A 16665-nucleotide genomic window follows, 5' to 3' on the forward strand; every position below is an offset into this window, starting at 1 on the left:
CATAGCAAACAACACCAGTTAATTAGCTGATATGACAGAGGCACGGAGCAGGGAGGTCCAGAGTAACACTATCAGTTATTTGCACATGTTTCTAAGAGGGTGTGTGCGTACTTTTCCACATGCATTGCCTAAACACACAGTTTAAAACTGACAACTGTCACACTTGTGTCTGACAGCAGCTCCCTGTAATAATTTTCAAGGACTAATGTTGTATTAAAGTCTGTTGTTTTTCCAGAAGATGCTTGCTTCCTTCTTTGTGGTCATTCTGGGTAAGCAACACAAAGGGAACCACAGTAAACTTAATATTTCGCAATGTTAAAATCTTCCAATCTCTTTAGTTTCTTTCTCTTTTTTTCATCCCTGCAGGGTTGTGCTGCTGCTTCAAGGAAAGCAGTAAGTGAGCGTTACTGTTTGTATGTGTGTATTTTAATTGTGTTGTTGTTGATTCTTTCTGTGATATTTTCATTGTCTTTCTTTCTATTTTTTATAGGTCAGTTTTTTCTGGGGCATCCACAACTGTATGGCCCCAATGAGGCTTTGGTGAAAACGTATGTAGATTTTCAATGTGAAGTGCCAAACCACCCGATAAATCACGAAATCCTGCTGCAGATATTTAAGTGGGTACATTCAATTTAACCACTGTGGTGAGACACGTTACATTAAATGATGAAATTTTTCTAATTACTACCCTTTTTACAGGGAGGATGACCCCAACAAGGCATTGGGTGAATACACTTCACTGGAAGGGGAGGCCGCAAACATTCCCATGCTTATCAAAAAGCGTTATGACGGCTATCTGAAGTGTGTGGCTAGCGTACAAAACCGCTCCATCTCTCATATTAATTCCACATCCAGCAACCTACACTATTTAAAGGTTATCGGTGAGTCCCTTTATTTATATGCATATAAACAGTTGCTGACTATCACTCTGGGTTGTCTTTATTATCTTTTAATTATTTTTTTAATAAAACTGTTTCATTGTGTTTCACCAGTGCTTTGGGTATTACAAAAAAAAAAAACATAACTGCTTTTGTTTTTGAAGTTGGGGGCTGAAGTTTGGGGAAAAAGTAGTCAGTATCAATAAGCATTACTGTTGTTCAGAAAGTGCACCAGGATCTCAGCCTGTTCTTGTGTCTGTCCTGCAGAGCCGGTGAAAGGTGCACAGATCATCAATTCTGGTCCAGAGGACTTCTTTGAGGGAGAAACACTTCAGCTAATCTGTCAACTTAGCGCTGGAAATTATATCTCCTACAAATGGCTGCACAATGATCAGCTTGTATCGCCGTCTTCCCTCCGTCGTATTTATGACAACCAGCTCACGATCTACAGGTTAGTGACAATCAAATGAAGCAATCCAGCAGGTGCATGTTACTAATAATCAACAGTCCACTTACATTTGAGCTTCTGACAGCGTAGGATTATCTAAAAAACCACGTGCTGCAAATCAAACGCACTTGATTACCTGATCATCACCAAGTGCAACCAAGTTTAAGTTTAGTGAAATACAAACACAGCCAACAGCTCATACTCACTGTCAAGCACGATGGAGAGCTGATGATTTGGGCTGGTTTTGCAACAACAGATGTTTTCAGTCATTGAGTTGTTCATGAACACCTCTAAGTATTGCACAGTCAAATGTGAGGCCATCTGTCCAACAGCTAAAGCTTTGCCCAAACTGGGTCATGTAATGATTCCAAGCATACATACAAATCTACAACAGAATTAATGAAAAAGAAAAGAATCAAGGTGCTGCGAATGCACAAAGTCCACACCTCTGATTTAAATGCTGTGGCAGGACTTTAAAAGGGCTGTGCGTAAATGAATACTACTAAAACTCAATGAAATCAAGTAGTATTTTAAAGAAGAATGGGCCAAAATGTCTGATGTTTTACGGTGGCCCTGAGAGGCCTGCAACTTAAGAAAACACCAGTAATAAGAAAAACGCTGCAAAAGCACACAAAACACAACGGAAATAGGAAAAACAACAACGGAAACAGGAAAAAAGAAAACATAAATAGGAAAAAACAGATTTCCAAAAGCACAAGGGAAGTGTTTCTGGGGAGACAATAACCCGACGGACATGTTGCAGGAACCCAAAACATGGTAGGTGTGTTTTATCATGATTCATATAATACTGATGATGGAGTTTTAGGCTAATAGTTAGGCTAACACACTTACCTCTCATCTTTTCTTTCCTCACAAAACCGATAGATCCTCCACTTCTCCACAAGTGTCTCCCAGCGCAATTCTTAGCATGTTTTGGTTCCTGCAACTGGTCCGTCGGTTTATTGTCTCCCCAGAAACACTTCCCTTGTGATTTTGGAAATCTGTTTTTTCCTATTTATGTTTTCTTTTTTCCTATTTCCATTGTGTTTTGTGTGCTTTTGCAGCGTTTTTCTTGTTGCTGGTGTTTTCTTAAGTTGCAGTCCGTTTGGCCTCTCAGGGCCACCGTAGATGTTGCTGTTTGTCAGTTTAAACAAGAGAAAACATTGCATAACCATTAAGAATAATCATTTAAGACTGATTAAGAAATCATCAGCTAATTTACAAAACAGTCATTCAGACCAAATGTTTTGACAGATACAAGGTTTTTAATTTACCAGGTAGGCCCACCCTAAAGCATACCTGATATTCTTCTTTTGACTCTAACAGAAACTAACAGGGACCTGAAACTAGTGTGATTAGACCATAAACTTATCAGAAAATGATTTAAGAGTCAATCTCTCATAGACTCTAGAACTCCTCTAGACTTCTTTTACGTAACTGGAGGAGTCGCCCCCTGCTGGCCATATATTGACACCTATTTTTCCTGTACAGTCTATGGAAACAATAAATTCAAATATTACAGGAATAGTTTTCTTTGTCACCCTCAGAACAAATCCTCAAGACAGTGGCTCCTACAAGTGTGTGGCTACCAACGTCTTCAACAAAACAGTCTTCACCTCCAACAGCTCTGAAATTGAAATCACAGTCAAAGGTTAGCACTCATTTTGTGGGGAAAAATCCTCCTGGTCATGTTTTCGTAAATTCATCATGGTTTGTTTTTTTGACAGCAGATCAACAAAATAACATCACTCTTCTTACTCTTCTTTCAGAGTTTGTGTCAGCCCCTGACATCTCCTTCACTGTGTTAAAGGAAGAGCCACAAAATTATTTTGCGATAGTTGTCTGTAACTCAACACGAGGAGATCTGCCTATCACCTACTCGCTGTACCGTGGGAAAGAGCAGGTCATCAACATGACAGTGGAAGAGAGACATTCCGTATTTAAGCTTCCTTTGGTCATGGACCGCCACTTAGGCTTTCTCAGATGCCATGCGAGCAACGGAGAACAGACCACATACAGTCAGTGGTTGCCCTTGCATGTTGGTATGTTTTTAAAACTGTTAACAAATTACTGAGATAAGCATGTGTTTTTACAGTTAACATCTATTTGTCTTGACATCCCTTTCTGGCATCCAACAGTCCCTGTTAGTGGACCTGTGACAATGCATTATGACTACGACACTGGAGAAAACTACGCTGTAACTGCCCTGAGGTTCTACTGCAAAGCGGAGAAGGGATCACATCCACACTATCAGTGGTTCCACGACAAAACCCTCCTACAGGATCGAGGAACCTACTACTATGTGGTGGACCAGATGCCACAACGATCGATACTCCTGCTATCTGTGGGGAGGGAAAGCGCCGGGACGTACTACTGTGAAGTATCAGACAGCTTCGACAACAGCACCGCCATAAGCAGCAAGAGGCGATATTTGGATAAAGAAGGTACAGTTGATTTGAGTCAAACATACAGATACCAGGTGACAGTTTGAATCATCTCTTCATCTTCCTCCCCCTCTAGTGCTGAACCGCATTCCTGACTTTGTAGTGGGAGTTGTATTTGGAAGTTTTGCCTTTTTGATTTTCCTGATGTCTGCTTGTTGCTGGATTGGAGTGATTTTCAGTGAGTACAGATGCTTTTTCTTTCATCTCGTTTTGCAGCCTTTGCATTTGCTGCTGAGAAATAACATTATTCACTTTCGTTTCAGGGAAGAGGCAGTATGGAGAAAAGTCTCTGTGAGTTCTTTGTTTAATTCTGAAAATGCTGAAAAGTATAGTAACTATAATGTCAATGCTTCCTATGTGAAGGCAACTGTGCTACTTCCTCCAGAGTCAGGTTTTTCTTTGTTTTTATTGGGGTGTTATCCACCATAGGCCACTGAAAGAAACAATGGTGGACTATAAGTAACAAAGTAAAGTGGCCCTGCTTCCTGTTTTCCTTTTGCAGCACAGCGGCTTTTGAAAGAACAGCAACAATGAACGTAATGTTCAAGCCTAGATTCTTATTTGTTTGTGGTTAAATATTAAAGCTATCAAGGGAAAAACTCTACTGTATATTAGATGCTACACCCTTCTTGTCTACAGTTAAGACTCACCATCACAGGGTTACCAGAGAGCTATGAGTACATTTGCGATCCTGTCTTTAATGACATGTAAGATTTGGGGAGCTAATATTGAACATGGGGTACTGTGGTTTGGAAATTTGGAAAAATTGGGGTTTTTTTTATGATAATGGAACTGAAACAAGTGATCAATGTGTCTTATAAAAACGTCACATGAAATGCTACTTACTTATTTTTGACTTCACTAAAATGGGTCAGCTTTCAACAACCTAACAGCAGTTTAAGATATAAATAACGAATGAAATAAAATGAATAACATGGAAGTCTGTGGGGATTGAATCACATTGGGGTATTAAAGTAACTGTAGTTGTTTTGAATTTGGCTACTTTTTTCACACCCGTTTCTCTCCTTCCCTTGTACGGGACTGTAAAAATGTCTGTGCTTGCACACTTAATCATTCTTACGACAGCTGTAGCCTACATGTGCATTTTGTACTTTGCAGGTGGAGCTTGGAGATGCAGAGAAGCAAAGCTGTATATGAGGACGAGCTGGTAAGTGGCGATTTCTTTAGTGCATTCAATGACATACTGATTATATTGTACCACTTTACTCCCAGCACAGTAAGCACCATTCAATAATGTCTTCTTATAGGACTTTTCAGTCCACAGTGACGATTCTGATCTGCTGAAAGCAACGAGAGAAGATGAATTCGATCAGGTGAGGCCAGATACGTTTCTTTTGTCACCCAGTTAGAGATAAACAAGCCGTTGAAGTATTTTGTTTGTTTTCTCCCCTCAGGCATCTGAAGACTCTGAAGATGAATGGCCCCAGATTCAGAAGAAGACTTTGAAGGATGAACCAGTTTAAAGAACTACATGTATGTTTGCTCTCTAAACGTGAACTGTTGTAGTGAAATAAACATTTGGTCAGTGCTGCAGCGTCCTTACAGCATGAGCACTTTTACCAGTTATCTGTAAAACATTGTGAAAGAGAAGTTAAGTCAGAGGTGCCAAGTTTAATACTGATGAGGATGAGGGAAACAAAATTAAGAAAGAAAGAACTCTCTTTAACCAGTGGAATCATTTTTGACCCCAGTTGTATATTTATGTGTGGCCTTGTGATAATTTTTGATTGCAAAATTATTTTCTAACATGAGTTTGTCAGTTTACTTGTTCCACGGATTTTCTTTGTGCTTTACAGGAATTGGGCGATTTGTATGCACGGATTAAGGAAAGTTATGTGGGGTAATTAATGTGTTTGTTTGGATTGTTTATTTTTATCATGATTTTCACTCGTAACCTCTACATTGTAATGTTTTGCAGTGAAAACTGGCTAACAGACCAGGATATAGCAAGCTCCGAGTGTTGCAGAAAATATTAAATATTACACATTTAAAAACAACAAATTTGTTCAGACTGTGTCTGAAATAGAAGAAATGATGAAAACACAGCTGGGCTATGATGATTTTATTGTAATTATTTGTTGGTCAAACTATTACAAAGTTATCAGTTCATCTATATTTTGGTGTGAAAAATGATGATAGCATATAATTTAGCATAGCAATTTTTTTATTTTTTTGGGGGGGGGGGGCGTGGAATGGTAAAACGTTTAATACAAGAATTCTCTAAATAAATCATCTTTCGTTTGTACATTCGTGTTTGCCTTAACTCATTTCTGGATAAAGACTTTTGAAATACATAATTGACTACTATATAAAATTTATGAATTTTAGTCATACATGAATGAGCTTATGGCCATTATAGTCAGTAAAAACCACTTGGTTACTTGACAAATAATCAATTTGTTTCGTTTCTAAAATGTTTTTTAGAAACTTTGCACACTTTCTGTTCTGCACAATGTTGCCGCCATTTGTGAAAGCTTGTATCTACCACTGGAAAAAAAATACTTTTTTTTGCCACCTATACATCATCTATGAATAAAAATCTGGGGTTATGATCTACTTTTTTAAAAATTCAAATATCTAAAATGTATTTTTCTAAATTAGATAATAACTTAAATTTTGTGTCATTGCTGTGAAATTTTCAGATAATAACACAAGATTTTGACCTATAGTTGGCTTTCTTTTGTGTCTGAAATAAGCTTCTTTATTCTTAGCCTCACCACACCTGGAATAAAAATGCACTACATTAAAATAAAACAAAACATACATTTAACATTGAATACATATTTGATACATTGGGGTGGCTGTAGCTCAGGAGCTAGAGCAGGTCACCTATCAATCTGAAGGTTGGTTGTCTGCTCCAGTCTGCTCTGCTGCATCTATCAGAGTGTGAATGCTAGATGAAAAGCACAGAAAAAAGTGCGTGTGAAACGGTGAATGAGGTAAATTGTATAAGAGCACTTTGAGTGTTCAGTTTTATATAAGAACCAGTGCATTAACTGCAGTTTTCAAACTCTGCAGAACCATTCAGTAGGTGTAATTGGTCCAGTTCTAGAAATTCTGGTAAGTAATGGCTCTCAGAAAATGAAGATTTCTGCAGGGAACCTCTGTAGAGCTTTAACAGGTAAACAGGGTCATTCCTGAATTATGCTTCAGTGGGAAATCTACATGACCCCTACACCATTACCTCCATGGCGGTATTTGCCAAAAAATGACTGAGGGAATTTAAGCTTTTAAAAATGGCTTTTTGACCTAAAATCTGTCAAAAATAGGTGCGTAATATCACTATATATCGATCACATCAAGTAATTTAGAGCCAGAAAGAGCATTCCTATCAAAAAGCAGCTGCTGCAACCAGACTTTTATATATTCTTTATATATCTGGGTGAAAAGTGTCATTGACATTAAAAATGTGTTTTTCAAGAGAGATCTAGCCAAGGGGGCAGCAGAAACTGTAACAAATATAACATCACAGTTCTAAAAACTTACTGGAAGTAACCAAAAATGACTGGACTGATGACAATATTGGCACAAATATGCAGAGTTAAAAAATACTTCAAAACAAGTTATTTCTTTATTTTATGTATAACCCCTTCATAAATCATGTTCACTACAGTCTATCTACTAATATAAGTAACCAACCAATTTCTGAGCCACACAAGTTTGAAGGCATTTTTGACGCTCAAAATGTGGTTTTAGTGTTAGTGTGTTAAGTTCTTGTTAGGTTTAGGCTAAAGGTTAGACATTCATATTTGATGGTTAGGTTTAGGGAACGCATTATGTCAATTAGATTTCCTCACTTAGATATAAAATGCAAGGATGTGTGTGTGTGTGTGTGTGTGTGTGTGTGTGTGTGTTTGTTTTTCAGAGGCAAACTTATTTGTCCCACTAGCGTTTCCATATCTCATCAGTTCTGATAGTTTGTCTGCGTTTTTGAGTCCTTATGTTGACGCTGTTATTATTATCATTTTTGTTATGATCGTATTATCGCGATGGTTGTTGTTCTCTCGCTGAAGACTCCAGTGAAAAAATAGCCGAAAACGCGCAGTAAGCGTCGGTAATCCTGAGCGGACCAATCACAGTAGCTGATAGTTACTTCGCCACCAAGTTTTGTTACGACGTATTTCCCGCTGAAGAGTAACTTGGCCACAGTTTTCTGTGTAGCTCCGCCCCTTCTGCGCACAGCGGCTACCTCAGGTGTCTCCGAGCTGGTCCCACTTGAGTGCAGGAGGCGGCGGTAGCTGGTAGTTTTAGTCGACTGTGACCGGAGCGTTGCTTTCCCCTTAGGTCTACTCGCACCGGAGGATCGGCTGAATGGCAGACATGGAGGAGACGGGCGGTGTAAGTGCGTACGGAGCTGCGCTCGCAGGAGGAGGTTTCGACTTTTACAAGTTTATCCGCCAGCCTCAGACCATCGTGCGCTTTCTCAGCTGGGTGAGTGCTGTTTGTGTTTGAAACTGAAGGTCCAGCGGGGTATGTGAGCAAGTCCGCGCACAGAGGTGAAGAGATGAGATATGTTGGTAATGCCGCGGGACAGCGGGCAGCTTTGTGCGCTTCCTCCGGCGGGCGTCTTATTTACAGCAAGACTCTCCGTGACAGCGCCGCGGGTCACCCCCGCTGCTGCTGACTGAAAACTGCACTTCCGGGAAAACACTACCTGCCAGATATCGGCATTAATAATTAACTCCTTATAATCCACAAGATTACATTCTCATAATTTCACTTCACACAGCGGATGGAAGTCGATGTTTTTAAAAGTCTTTATTATTCGAGGCTGAAGCGACAGAGTAGGTGGTGTTTACATTAAAAAGGGGAAATCGTGCTGAGAGAAAGTTCTCGGAACTTTTACAGCCCTAATCACCTGTTGCTGGGTAAATCTTAAGGCACGCAGAATTTGGGATGTGCAAAGTCCTAAATGAATCTCAATGAGACCGTTGATATAGTGAAAAACATACTGTTGTGCAACCCTGAGTGACTGAGCAGACACCGAAGGACCGTTTTCTGTCCTTGAACACTTCCTAGTTGAAATCGAGCTACGACATCTCCACAGAATGTACTAGGCTTGACTGTCGTGTGCTTTGTAAATGAAGATTAATATTCTCCCGTGCAGGACAGGCCCGGGCAAAGACGAGCGCACACATTAATCTGCAGCGTGAACAGTTTTTAGTGTGGCAGATGAGGACAGACTGTGCCCTTGGCTGTAGCTGTTGTCTGTGTGCATGTGTGTGTCAGTGGTAAACAGGGGCTAACAGACAGGTAAGGTGACACCCGCTACTCTGTTATGCTTGTTGAATGTCTGCTACTGATCTCCCCCTGTGACTGGCACACATATGCAGTGCAGCTGTGCTCATCTCAGATTCTTCCAGCCTGGATCACTGTGTATCTCTGGTGATTTTAATCTTAGAAAATGACACCTGCATGTATGATTGCACAAAAGAGGAGCACACCTGGTCCTGGGACCAGTGTTATCATAGTTTTTATTTAACTTTTTTTTTCATTTTCCATTAACGCTGGCATTTATTGCAATATTGTGTGTAACGAATGAATTGTGTACCAGTGAATGGAATATGTTGCCCGGCTGTTGTAACTAGGCAAATATTTTTTTTAATACAAAAACTTTTGCAATATCATTCAACACAGTTTAACCTTTATTGGAATACCGCATTACCACATAGTGTGCTCCAAAACATGGGAAAAGGAGAAGTGCGAACCGCCTCCAGTTCCTCAGAACTTTCCAACAACATGATTGTGGGATTTATCTTCCTATTTTGTACCAGTTTTCTTAGTAAATATGACTCACCTTACATTCAGTCATCTTACTGCTTTTCGTAGCTTCTCCAGGGCAAATTTCCTGCATGCCTTCCTGAGTTTGCACTTATAATTCCATATGATTGAGAGACCTTTCTAAGTATGAACAGCAACTGTTGCTTAAGTAACAGTTTTGACCAATCTGACCACAAACTTAAGACATTTCCTGTATAAAGGGTATGTCCAGTTGTTTCTTTTCCACAGAGTCTTTATATTTTTGTTATTTTGATCACTTGTATTGTTACATATTTTTGCACACCTGTTTGTTTTGGGTTTTTTGTTTGTTTGTTTGCTTTTTGGGTGGAAGGGCTATAACAGCCTTACCTGAAACAAAAAAGGGCATACACTCGCTCCTGGCCATTAAAAGTAGCTACACCTTCCCTGAAACAGTATATTTATGTAACTAAATGCGTGTCATTTAGGTTTAATGCAAAAACAAGTCATCTAAACAAATCTTATTTGCGTTGCTTATTGACTGAAAGTTCAAATCAACATGTGACACTTGTGCGTCAGTTCGACATTTGTTATTCATTGCACAAACACTTTCTGTTCTTTTAAAAATGTACAAAAATTTCCATCTACTCCTCTGAAAGTCCCCGTCTTACTTTTGTTCCATTTTAGGGAACCCCCCTCCCCGCTTTTCACTTCTCCAATGACTCTGTCTGCAGCTCATTTTCTGTATCGTTGGTTTCATCCCACCAGCAGGACTTTGGCCTTCTTTCCCTTCCCACCAGTTAAACAGTCTCTCTCTGTCCTCCTCCCAGATCTCATTATAAGCAATGTTAGGGAGCTGGTGGCATCTCAGGAATCACATGGCAGGCAGCTGCACTCAGAAGTAGGTCACATGGTTAGGTGGGTAACCAGAGCACAGAGAAGCCAACCACGGGACAGCCTGTCAGAGGGAATAAACACTCCACATACTAACATGAAGGAAAGTCCATATTTCAAGAATTGATAGTAAGAAAAGACGTTATGTTATAATTATGTAGCTTGTCCATTTTCCACAAAAGTCACCCGCTTTTGTTGTTGCTAAACAGTTTCATTTCATTTTGATAGATGTGGTGTGAAGACAAGACAAACCTGGGGGTGTTTGCTAACTTTCTCACGAGTTCTAAAACAAGGCCTCTTTTTGATCCTACTTCCAGCTGTTGCATACAAAAACACATTATTGAAGAATTGGCTGCTTAAAAAAGTATTTTACATGTTGCCTTCATGGTGGCTACAGCACATTACGTATTTTCTAGGAACTTTCATTTTTCATAAAGTTAGAACAACGGCTGTCTGGAAGGAGCTGAAAAGGTCATGTAATGCCTGCAAAGAGTTAAACACCTTCACACGTTTGAAGGTCTGAAAAACAAATAACACTTGAAAGCACAAAGTTCTTTACTTGCCCAACAGGTTTAATTTTTGATCTGCACGCCAACGTTCTGTAAGCTACACTGAACTCACAGATCCAAAGACAGGTGAAGATCTTTTCTTGGTTTTATGTTTATTAACAACAGCATATCTAAAATGCAGATTGTTGTTTTCCATCCATTTTGCCAATTTTGGTGACCTTCACTCTAAATATCCAACCTCTGCTTGATGCAGAGACACAGACACACAGTGATACAGCACTTCTTTAGTACTGACACTGATGTCGTTGGGTTCTTGGCAATACAAAGTGTCGATCCTATACCAGTGTAAAATTCATAAACTTTATTCCTAACTATAAGTAAACATCAGACATGGCATAAAAAAATGACTGAAACAAAATGTAACAAGTAAATAAATACATAAATGTAACTATTCATCAGTTACCTAAATAATGCATAGTGCAACCAAGAAAAAATATTTGTATTTTTTTGTCATTGTAGTTTGGTATGAGAGTCATTTCTGCGTTTTCCTGTCGTTTAAAGTCATGCTGGTTTCTCTCCTCTGGTCTGTTTCACCGTGTGCATGATGGGAGACAAGTAAAGGATGATAATGTTACTGTAACTGACAATAACCCTGACAAATGTTAAAGAGAGAGCGAGCAAGAAGCTGACAGTGACAGAGCTGCCGCTGCATTTTTATCAGGTTTTCTGGGTGGTTTTTTCTTCTATTTTAAACCACGAAGAAAAAAGTAGAACTTGTTGGTTTAACAAACCTAAAGTATCTCCAAACTGCTCACACAGTATCTCCGTCTAGCCTATTGTAGCTCTCCAGGGCACAGTTGTACATGCCGAACATCACATTGGATGAATTTTATTTTTAAACAACAATATTATAATGGTGGATTTGCGGCACATGTTACACATGATAGAAAAATATCTGTTTTTGTTGACTCTTAGCTTATTGAATTCGCTATGAGCGTCACAAGTTTATATGTACATTAAGTCAAACAAGATCAGCTTAAGACTGGACACCTCTGCCAGGGCTGAGATATCCCTGCACATCATTCATAAATTGAGTCCAGGAGGATGTCTGGACCCTGATTAGTTTGAGATATTTTGAGCGATGCAAACATCAGCTTTTACCAACAATTCCGCATTTATTTACTCTTCATTCGTTTTCATTAATGCCCGCCTTCTTTTCTCTTTTTCTGTAGATTTTTGCCATGGTGGTGTTTGCCTGTATCACGGGAGAGGGCTACGTCAACACCCCCTACGAAGCTGAAGCCAAATGCATCTTCAATCACAACGACTCGGCGTGTCATTATGCAGTCGGTATCGGGGTGATTGCTTTCCTGGCATGTGTGGCCTTCCTCGTGTTGGACGTTTACCTGCCTTTTATGAGCAACGCAGAGGAGAGGAGGTTTGCTGTCGTTGCTGACCTGGGATTCTCTGGTGAGCATGAACGTTTATTTTTATAAAGATTGCACAAGGAAGAAGAGACTGACAGAAAAACCTGAGGCAATGACAGGCAAAATAGTTGGTGGTGATGCAAAGTGGGTGGGTGTGTTTGCAGAAGTGTGTTTACAGCCTGGTGCAAACATAGTTTCAGCCTCTATATGTAATTTATCTATTCGTAGCAGCTGTAAAGAGGGCGAAACCATTTTTAGAACTCACTCATTTGGATTCTGTGAAGAGTTAAAGTTGGGGCATGGATGCTTTGATTGACAGGTGATAGGTGATTGCTATCTCCTGGGCCTCACCTCTGCTGATTAGAGTCACCGAATTGTACCCTCGACTCTGTTTGTGCTGTTGTTTCCCTTTGGAGCATCTGTCCTTGGGAATATAAATTACCCACTCCTGACATAGAGGGAAGGGTCACTACATGTTAATACAAAGTACCTCTTAGTGATCACCTTTAATCCTATAATGCAAGGGTGTCAAACATAAAGGCCCAGTGACCAGAATGGGCCCAATAAAGACTCAGGTCTGGTCCACTGGATGGCTTTGGACAATGTGCAATGTGGAAGGCATAGATTTTTGCATTTTAACTGTGTTTTCATAAGTTTTAGATTTATTTATTTTTTTCCTACGGATAAAGAGCTCTCCCATTGCCATTCATACTACACCAAATTAAGATAAACAATAAAATAACAGAACATTTCCCGAGTTTGAGGTCAGAAATATGTGTTTCTTCTTTCATTCATTTCAGTGACCTAGATAAACTCAAACGTATTGTTGAAATGGCGCTTCTTTCTTCTTTAAACTTGGTTCTCTGAATCATTCGCGTCCTGATGGGAGTGCTCTCTTTCAAGATGATACTCGCATCCACTTGGCATGAGCTAAATGGCTACAGCCTTTGCAGTCATCACATCATAAACTAATTGAGCATCTTATGGAGATTATAGATTGAAGTGTTTTCACCACAATCGTCAAAAACGCAAGAAAGCGAGTGATTCATGCATTCAAGCTGTTCCTAAAGCGTGAACTTGTTCATGTCGAAAGCCTCTGAGTGTTGGTGTAATCTGGGACAGGCTGCTGACTGTTTCCCTGACATAACGCAGTATTCATCATTGCAACATTAGACGTGGAATGAGCTGCAGGGTGGAGGGAGGAGTATGACCTCACATATTCAGATGAAAATAAACAGACATCGGCTTTCCACAGTCAGCCATTCTTCAGGAAAACAAAAGAGTGTTAGTTTGGAAAAACGGCGCGTTTTCGTGCGAGCAGATGGAGACGGGGGAATCCTGTTGTTTATCTTTTCATATCTGTATTTTCAGCTGAACGCTTTTGTTCCTCCATCCAGTGAGGAAAAGGTGATCATTTGTGCGTCTGTTTCTCTGGATGTTTGTTTTAGGAGTGTGGACCTTCCTGTGGTTTGTGTGTTTCTGCCTGTTGGCCAGTCAGTGGAGTAAAACTCCCGATGACCACTCAATCCCCAAAGACGCCGCACGTGCCACCATCGCTTTCTCCTTCTTCTCTATCGCCACCTGGGTGAGTGGGATTGCGGCTTTGATTTAGTCACTTTATCATTCAGTAAAATTTAGTTTTGAAAGTATTTTGTAGATATTTTGATTGTGTACTTGATGATGCTTTTTTCTGATTTAAAAGAGTGCTTTAACATTTTAGAAAATGTACTGATTCCCTTAGATGTGTTTGTTAACCTCAGTCTTGTAGCTTTTCATTAAGATTAAGATAAGTGTATCTATGACAGAGGATAAGGAAAAGCCTAATAAGTCCACTCTAAAGAGCTGCTTACATCTTGGTGCCAGATACCACAGAGCCCCTTCAAATTGTATTTCTAGCCTATTCCTCAGCAGGTCAGAGCTGCTTCTGGCAGAAAACAGGGGTTTAACACACAGGTTTTAGGCAGGAATGCTCAGTGTTTTTTGGCTCATCAGTGCATAATGAGTGTCTCCCATTAAGTTTTTAATCTTGTGTAAAATTTGCATTATTTCTGTTATTGCTGAAAAAATGCTCATCGGCCTCTCGTGTGATTAATTACTTGCACATTTTTCACAGAAGCTTGAATGACTTCAACATTTTTATTCTCATCATGCAGGGAATCCTAACATACTTCGCCCTGGGTCGTTTCCGCCATGGTGTAAAGGATGTTGCCATCCCTACCTACACGGAGACGGTGCCGGATATTGCCACCCCTTATCCTCCAACCTATGCCCCCACCTCCTACAATCCCACCACTTACACCCCCACCACTTACACCCCCACCACTTATACAGCCTATCCCAGCAATTTGCCTGACATCCAACAGCAGCCTCCTCTCGCCCAAAACCTCCCGCCCAAGGTAGATGCCGGCTACCAGCCGCCCAGCTACTGAGACAGAGGGGAGGTCACATGGGCCAGGTGGTGTTGGTCTGTCGGTGGACTGACTGCAGTTGCACTGCACACCCGCAGAGCTATATCATATTGATGTGGTTTCACGCTGATTTAACGATGTCAGATTTGAGAGCCTGAGCAGTGCAACTCCATGTTAGAGAAGAGGAACACTGCTGTTTACGTCGGTGGGTCTGTGATCAGGTCTTAAGACATCAGGCTGACTGCTGAGATTAGTGCTGATGATTGGGTAATCTGACCTTTGACCCCTGTGCAAAGATGCAACTTTTACCTCAAATGAGCAGATCCTGGAGGTAGAAGAGGGTCACATAATGTGACATTATGAAGAGTGCTTATGACAGCCACAAGTGGAAGAGGCCGGCATTTAATGTGTTGCTCATGAATCTGTTGGAACTTGAGGATATGCATTTATACAAACAATTCACAAGTAAAACTGCCATTTTCATGGTTGTATGTGCCTGATTATATTTTCTTATTTGGTCATATGTTTTGTTTTGTTTTGTTTGTTCAATTTATTAAGCCTGTGGAGATGCAACTAGTTTACGAGGTATTAAATTAATTTGCAAATGCGAGTTGACTGTTAGTGTGAAAAACTACTGTAAAGCCAAATTCTGACAGAATTGTATTTTGTGAAACTTGGGAGTCTACATACAACCATAAAATGATCTATCCATAAATGTATTCTTTTCCATGTTTACTAACTGTGAGGACCCGGAATTTAATCAAGTCTGACTGAGGCAAATACAGCAGATTTGTGTTTGTAAAAAAAATTGGTTAAATGTTTCCAGCCTGCAGCAGCGTTCATTGGACTTTGATCCCACCTTTAAGATAGGGAGGAGACTCTACACAACTATGCATTCATTGAACAGATTTACCATATCCTAATACAGACGAGTAATTTATTAACTGCCATTTACAATGCTTTCTTGCTAGCCTGTGAACAGATCAGCCTCACACTTCCTCCAAGGTCTCAGTGACATTTTGTTTCCTCAACACTGATTATTATCTGCTTCTCAGTGTTCACTGTGGGAGAGGAAATATACCCAGTGTGTTAGTATAGTTACAGAATAAGTGCTTAATTTGCAACATGTGCATTCACCACATACACTTAGAAAATCTGGGGTTATGCAATGTTGCTTTGTGCCCAACAGTTAAATGTTTGCTGGTTTTTAATCTCAGCTGTTGTCGATCTGATTACACTCGAAACTTGGCCTGGCATCAGTTTTGGCGTGGGTGTGCAAACTCTGAATTGTCAGTTGGATGGGCTCATACTCACTAAACATTTTTCTTATGCTTCTGCTTTTATATCCGTGGATGGGGAATAAGGTTTGTTCCTTTAAAGATGTGCATAAATTACTGAAGCCAACTGCATGAAAACTTTGCTTATTTATCATTTATGCATCAAAGAGAGAAATTTGAATGACATATATAAGATGGTGAATGATAGTAAATTGTGCCATGATTAAATCTTGAAGTTATTTTAAGGTTAAGCAGCTGTGCATCACAGCTGCCCTCACTGCTGTGCGTGAATGATTTTTGTTAATTTCCATACTGTTGAAAGTTCTGAAATCAAAATTGGCAACCCGTAGTTGTCAGTGAAAGGAGCTTGAAATGATTCAACTATTTTTTTCTTTAACATTATTTCCTGTTTGCAGCTTCAAAAGTAAGCCATATCTGCCTCAGTGACAAAAATGTAAAGTGATTATTTGCTGCACGTATCAAGTACAAAGTATCCTGCATTTGTGCTTTTGCTTAAATGTTAATCATAACTGGGTTAATGCACATAGCCTCATGTTTTAGATGCGAGACTGGTTTGATTTGCATGGTCTGCAAGTTTTATAAACACTGATCAAATTGTG

The 16665-nt window shown here is 39.9% G+C and overlaps 2 protein-coding genes across 4 annotated transcripts; both read left to right on the forward strand.

Moving 5' to 3' along the window:
- The first annotated feature begins 6 nt into the window (after positions 1 to 6).
- si:dkey-93h22.7 (immunoglobulin superfamily DCC subclass member 4) lies at positions 7 to 6036 on the forward strand. Of its 2 annotated transcripts, XM_040004850.1 has the most exons (14): positions 7 to 269; positions 367 to 393; positions 491 to 617; positions 700 to 881; positions 1146 to 1329; positions 2874 to 2977; positions 3096 to 3368; positions 3465 to 3770; positions 3847 to 3948; positions 4034 to 4061; positions 4890 to 4938; positions 5039 to 5104; positions 5186 to 5264; positions 5588 to 6036. In XM_040004850.1, the coding sequence occupies exons 1-13, from the start codon at positions 239 to 241 to the stop codon at positions 5252 to 5254; spliced, it is 1548 nt and encodes a 515-aa protein (XP_039860784.1). In that variant the 5' UTR covers positions 7 to 238; the 3' UTR covers positions 5255 to 5264; positions 5588 to 6036. The 2 variants fall into 2 exon arrangements, with proteins under 2 accessions (XP_039860784.1, XP_039860783.1); XM_040004849.1 differs by having other exon boundaries at positions 5186 to 6036.
- A 1884-nt stretch (positions 6037 to 7920) lies between these two features.
- syngr2b (synaptogyrin 2b) lies at positions 7921 to 16665 on the forward strand. 2 transcript variants are annotated; one of them, XM_040004858.1, is made up of 4 exons: positions 7921 to 8222; positions 12166 to 12403; positions 13809 to 13945; positions 14514 to 16665. In XM_040004858.1, the coding sequence occupies exons 1-4, from the start codon at positions 8103 to 8105 to the stop codon at positions 14787 to 14789; spliced, it is 771 nt and encodes a 256-aa protein (XP_039860792.1). In that variant the 5' UTR covers positions 7921 to 8102; the 3' UTR covers positions 14790 to 16665. The 2 variants fall into 2 exon arrangements, with proteins under 2 accessions (XP_039860792.1, XP_039860793.1); XM_040004859.1 differs by lacking the exon at positions 7921 to 8222 and adding an exon at positions 8246 to 9044.

Source organism: Simochromis diagramma, unplaced genomic scaffold, assembly GCF_900408965.1.
Source record: "Simochromis diagramma unplaced genomic scaffold, fSimDia1.1 OVJJ01000487.1, whole genome shotgun sequence".
NCBI lineage: Eukaryota > Metazoa > Chordata > Actinopteri > Cichliformes > Cichlidae > Simochromis > Simochromis diagramma.

Bases quoted from the DNA above. Each gene is read 5' to 3' on its own strand.
- syngr2b (XM_040004858.1), top strand. From the start codon at position 8,103: ATGGCAGACATGGAGGAGACGGGCGGTGTAAGTGCGTACGGAGCTGCG. The intron at 8,223-12,165 runs GTGAGTGCTGTT...CTTTTTCTGTAG, and splicing joins TCGTGCGCTTTCTCAGCTGG to ATTTTTGCCATGGTGGTGTT. The intron at 13,946-14,513 runs GTGAGTGGGATT...CTCATCATGCAG, and splicing joins TCTTCTCTATCGCCACCTGG to GGAATCCTAACATACTTCGC.
- si:dkey-93h22.7 (XM_040004849.1), top strand. From the start codon at position 239: ATGCTTGCTTCCTTCTTTGTGGTCATTCTGG. The intron at 394-490 runs GTAAGTGAGCGT...TATTTTTTATAG, and splicing joins CTGCTGCTTCAAGGAAAGCA to GTCAGTTTTTTCTGGGGCAT. The intron at 1,330-2,873 runs GTTAGTGACAAT...TGTCACCCTCAG, and splicing joins AACCAGCTCACGATCTACAG to AACAAATCCTCAAGACAGTG.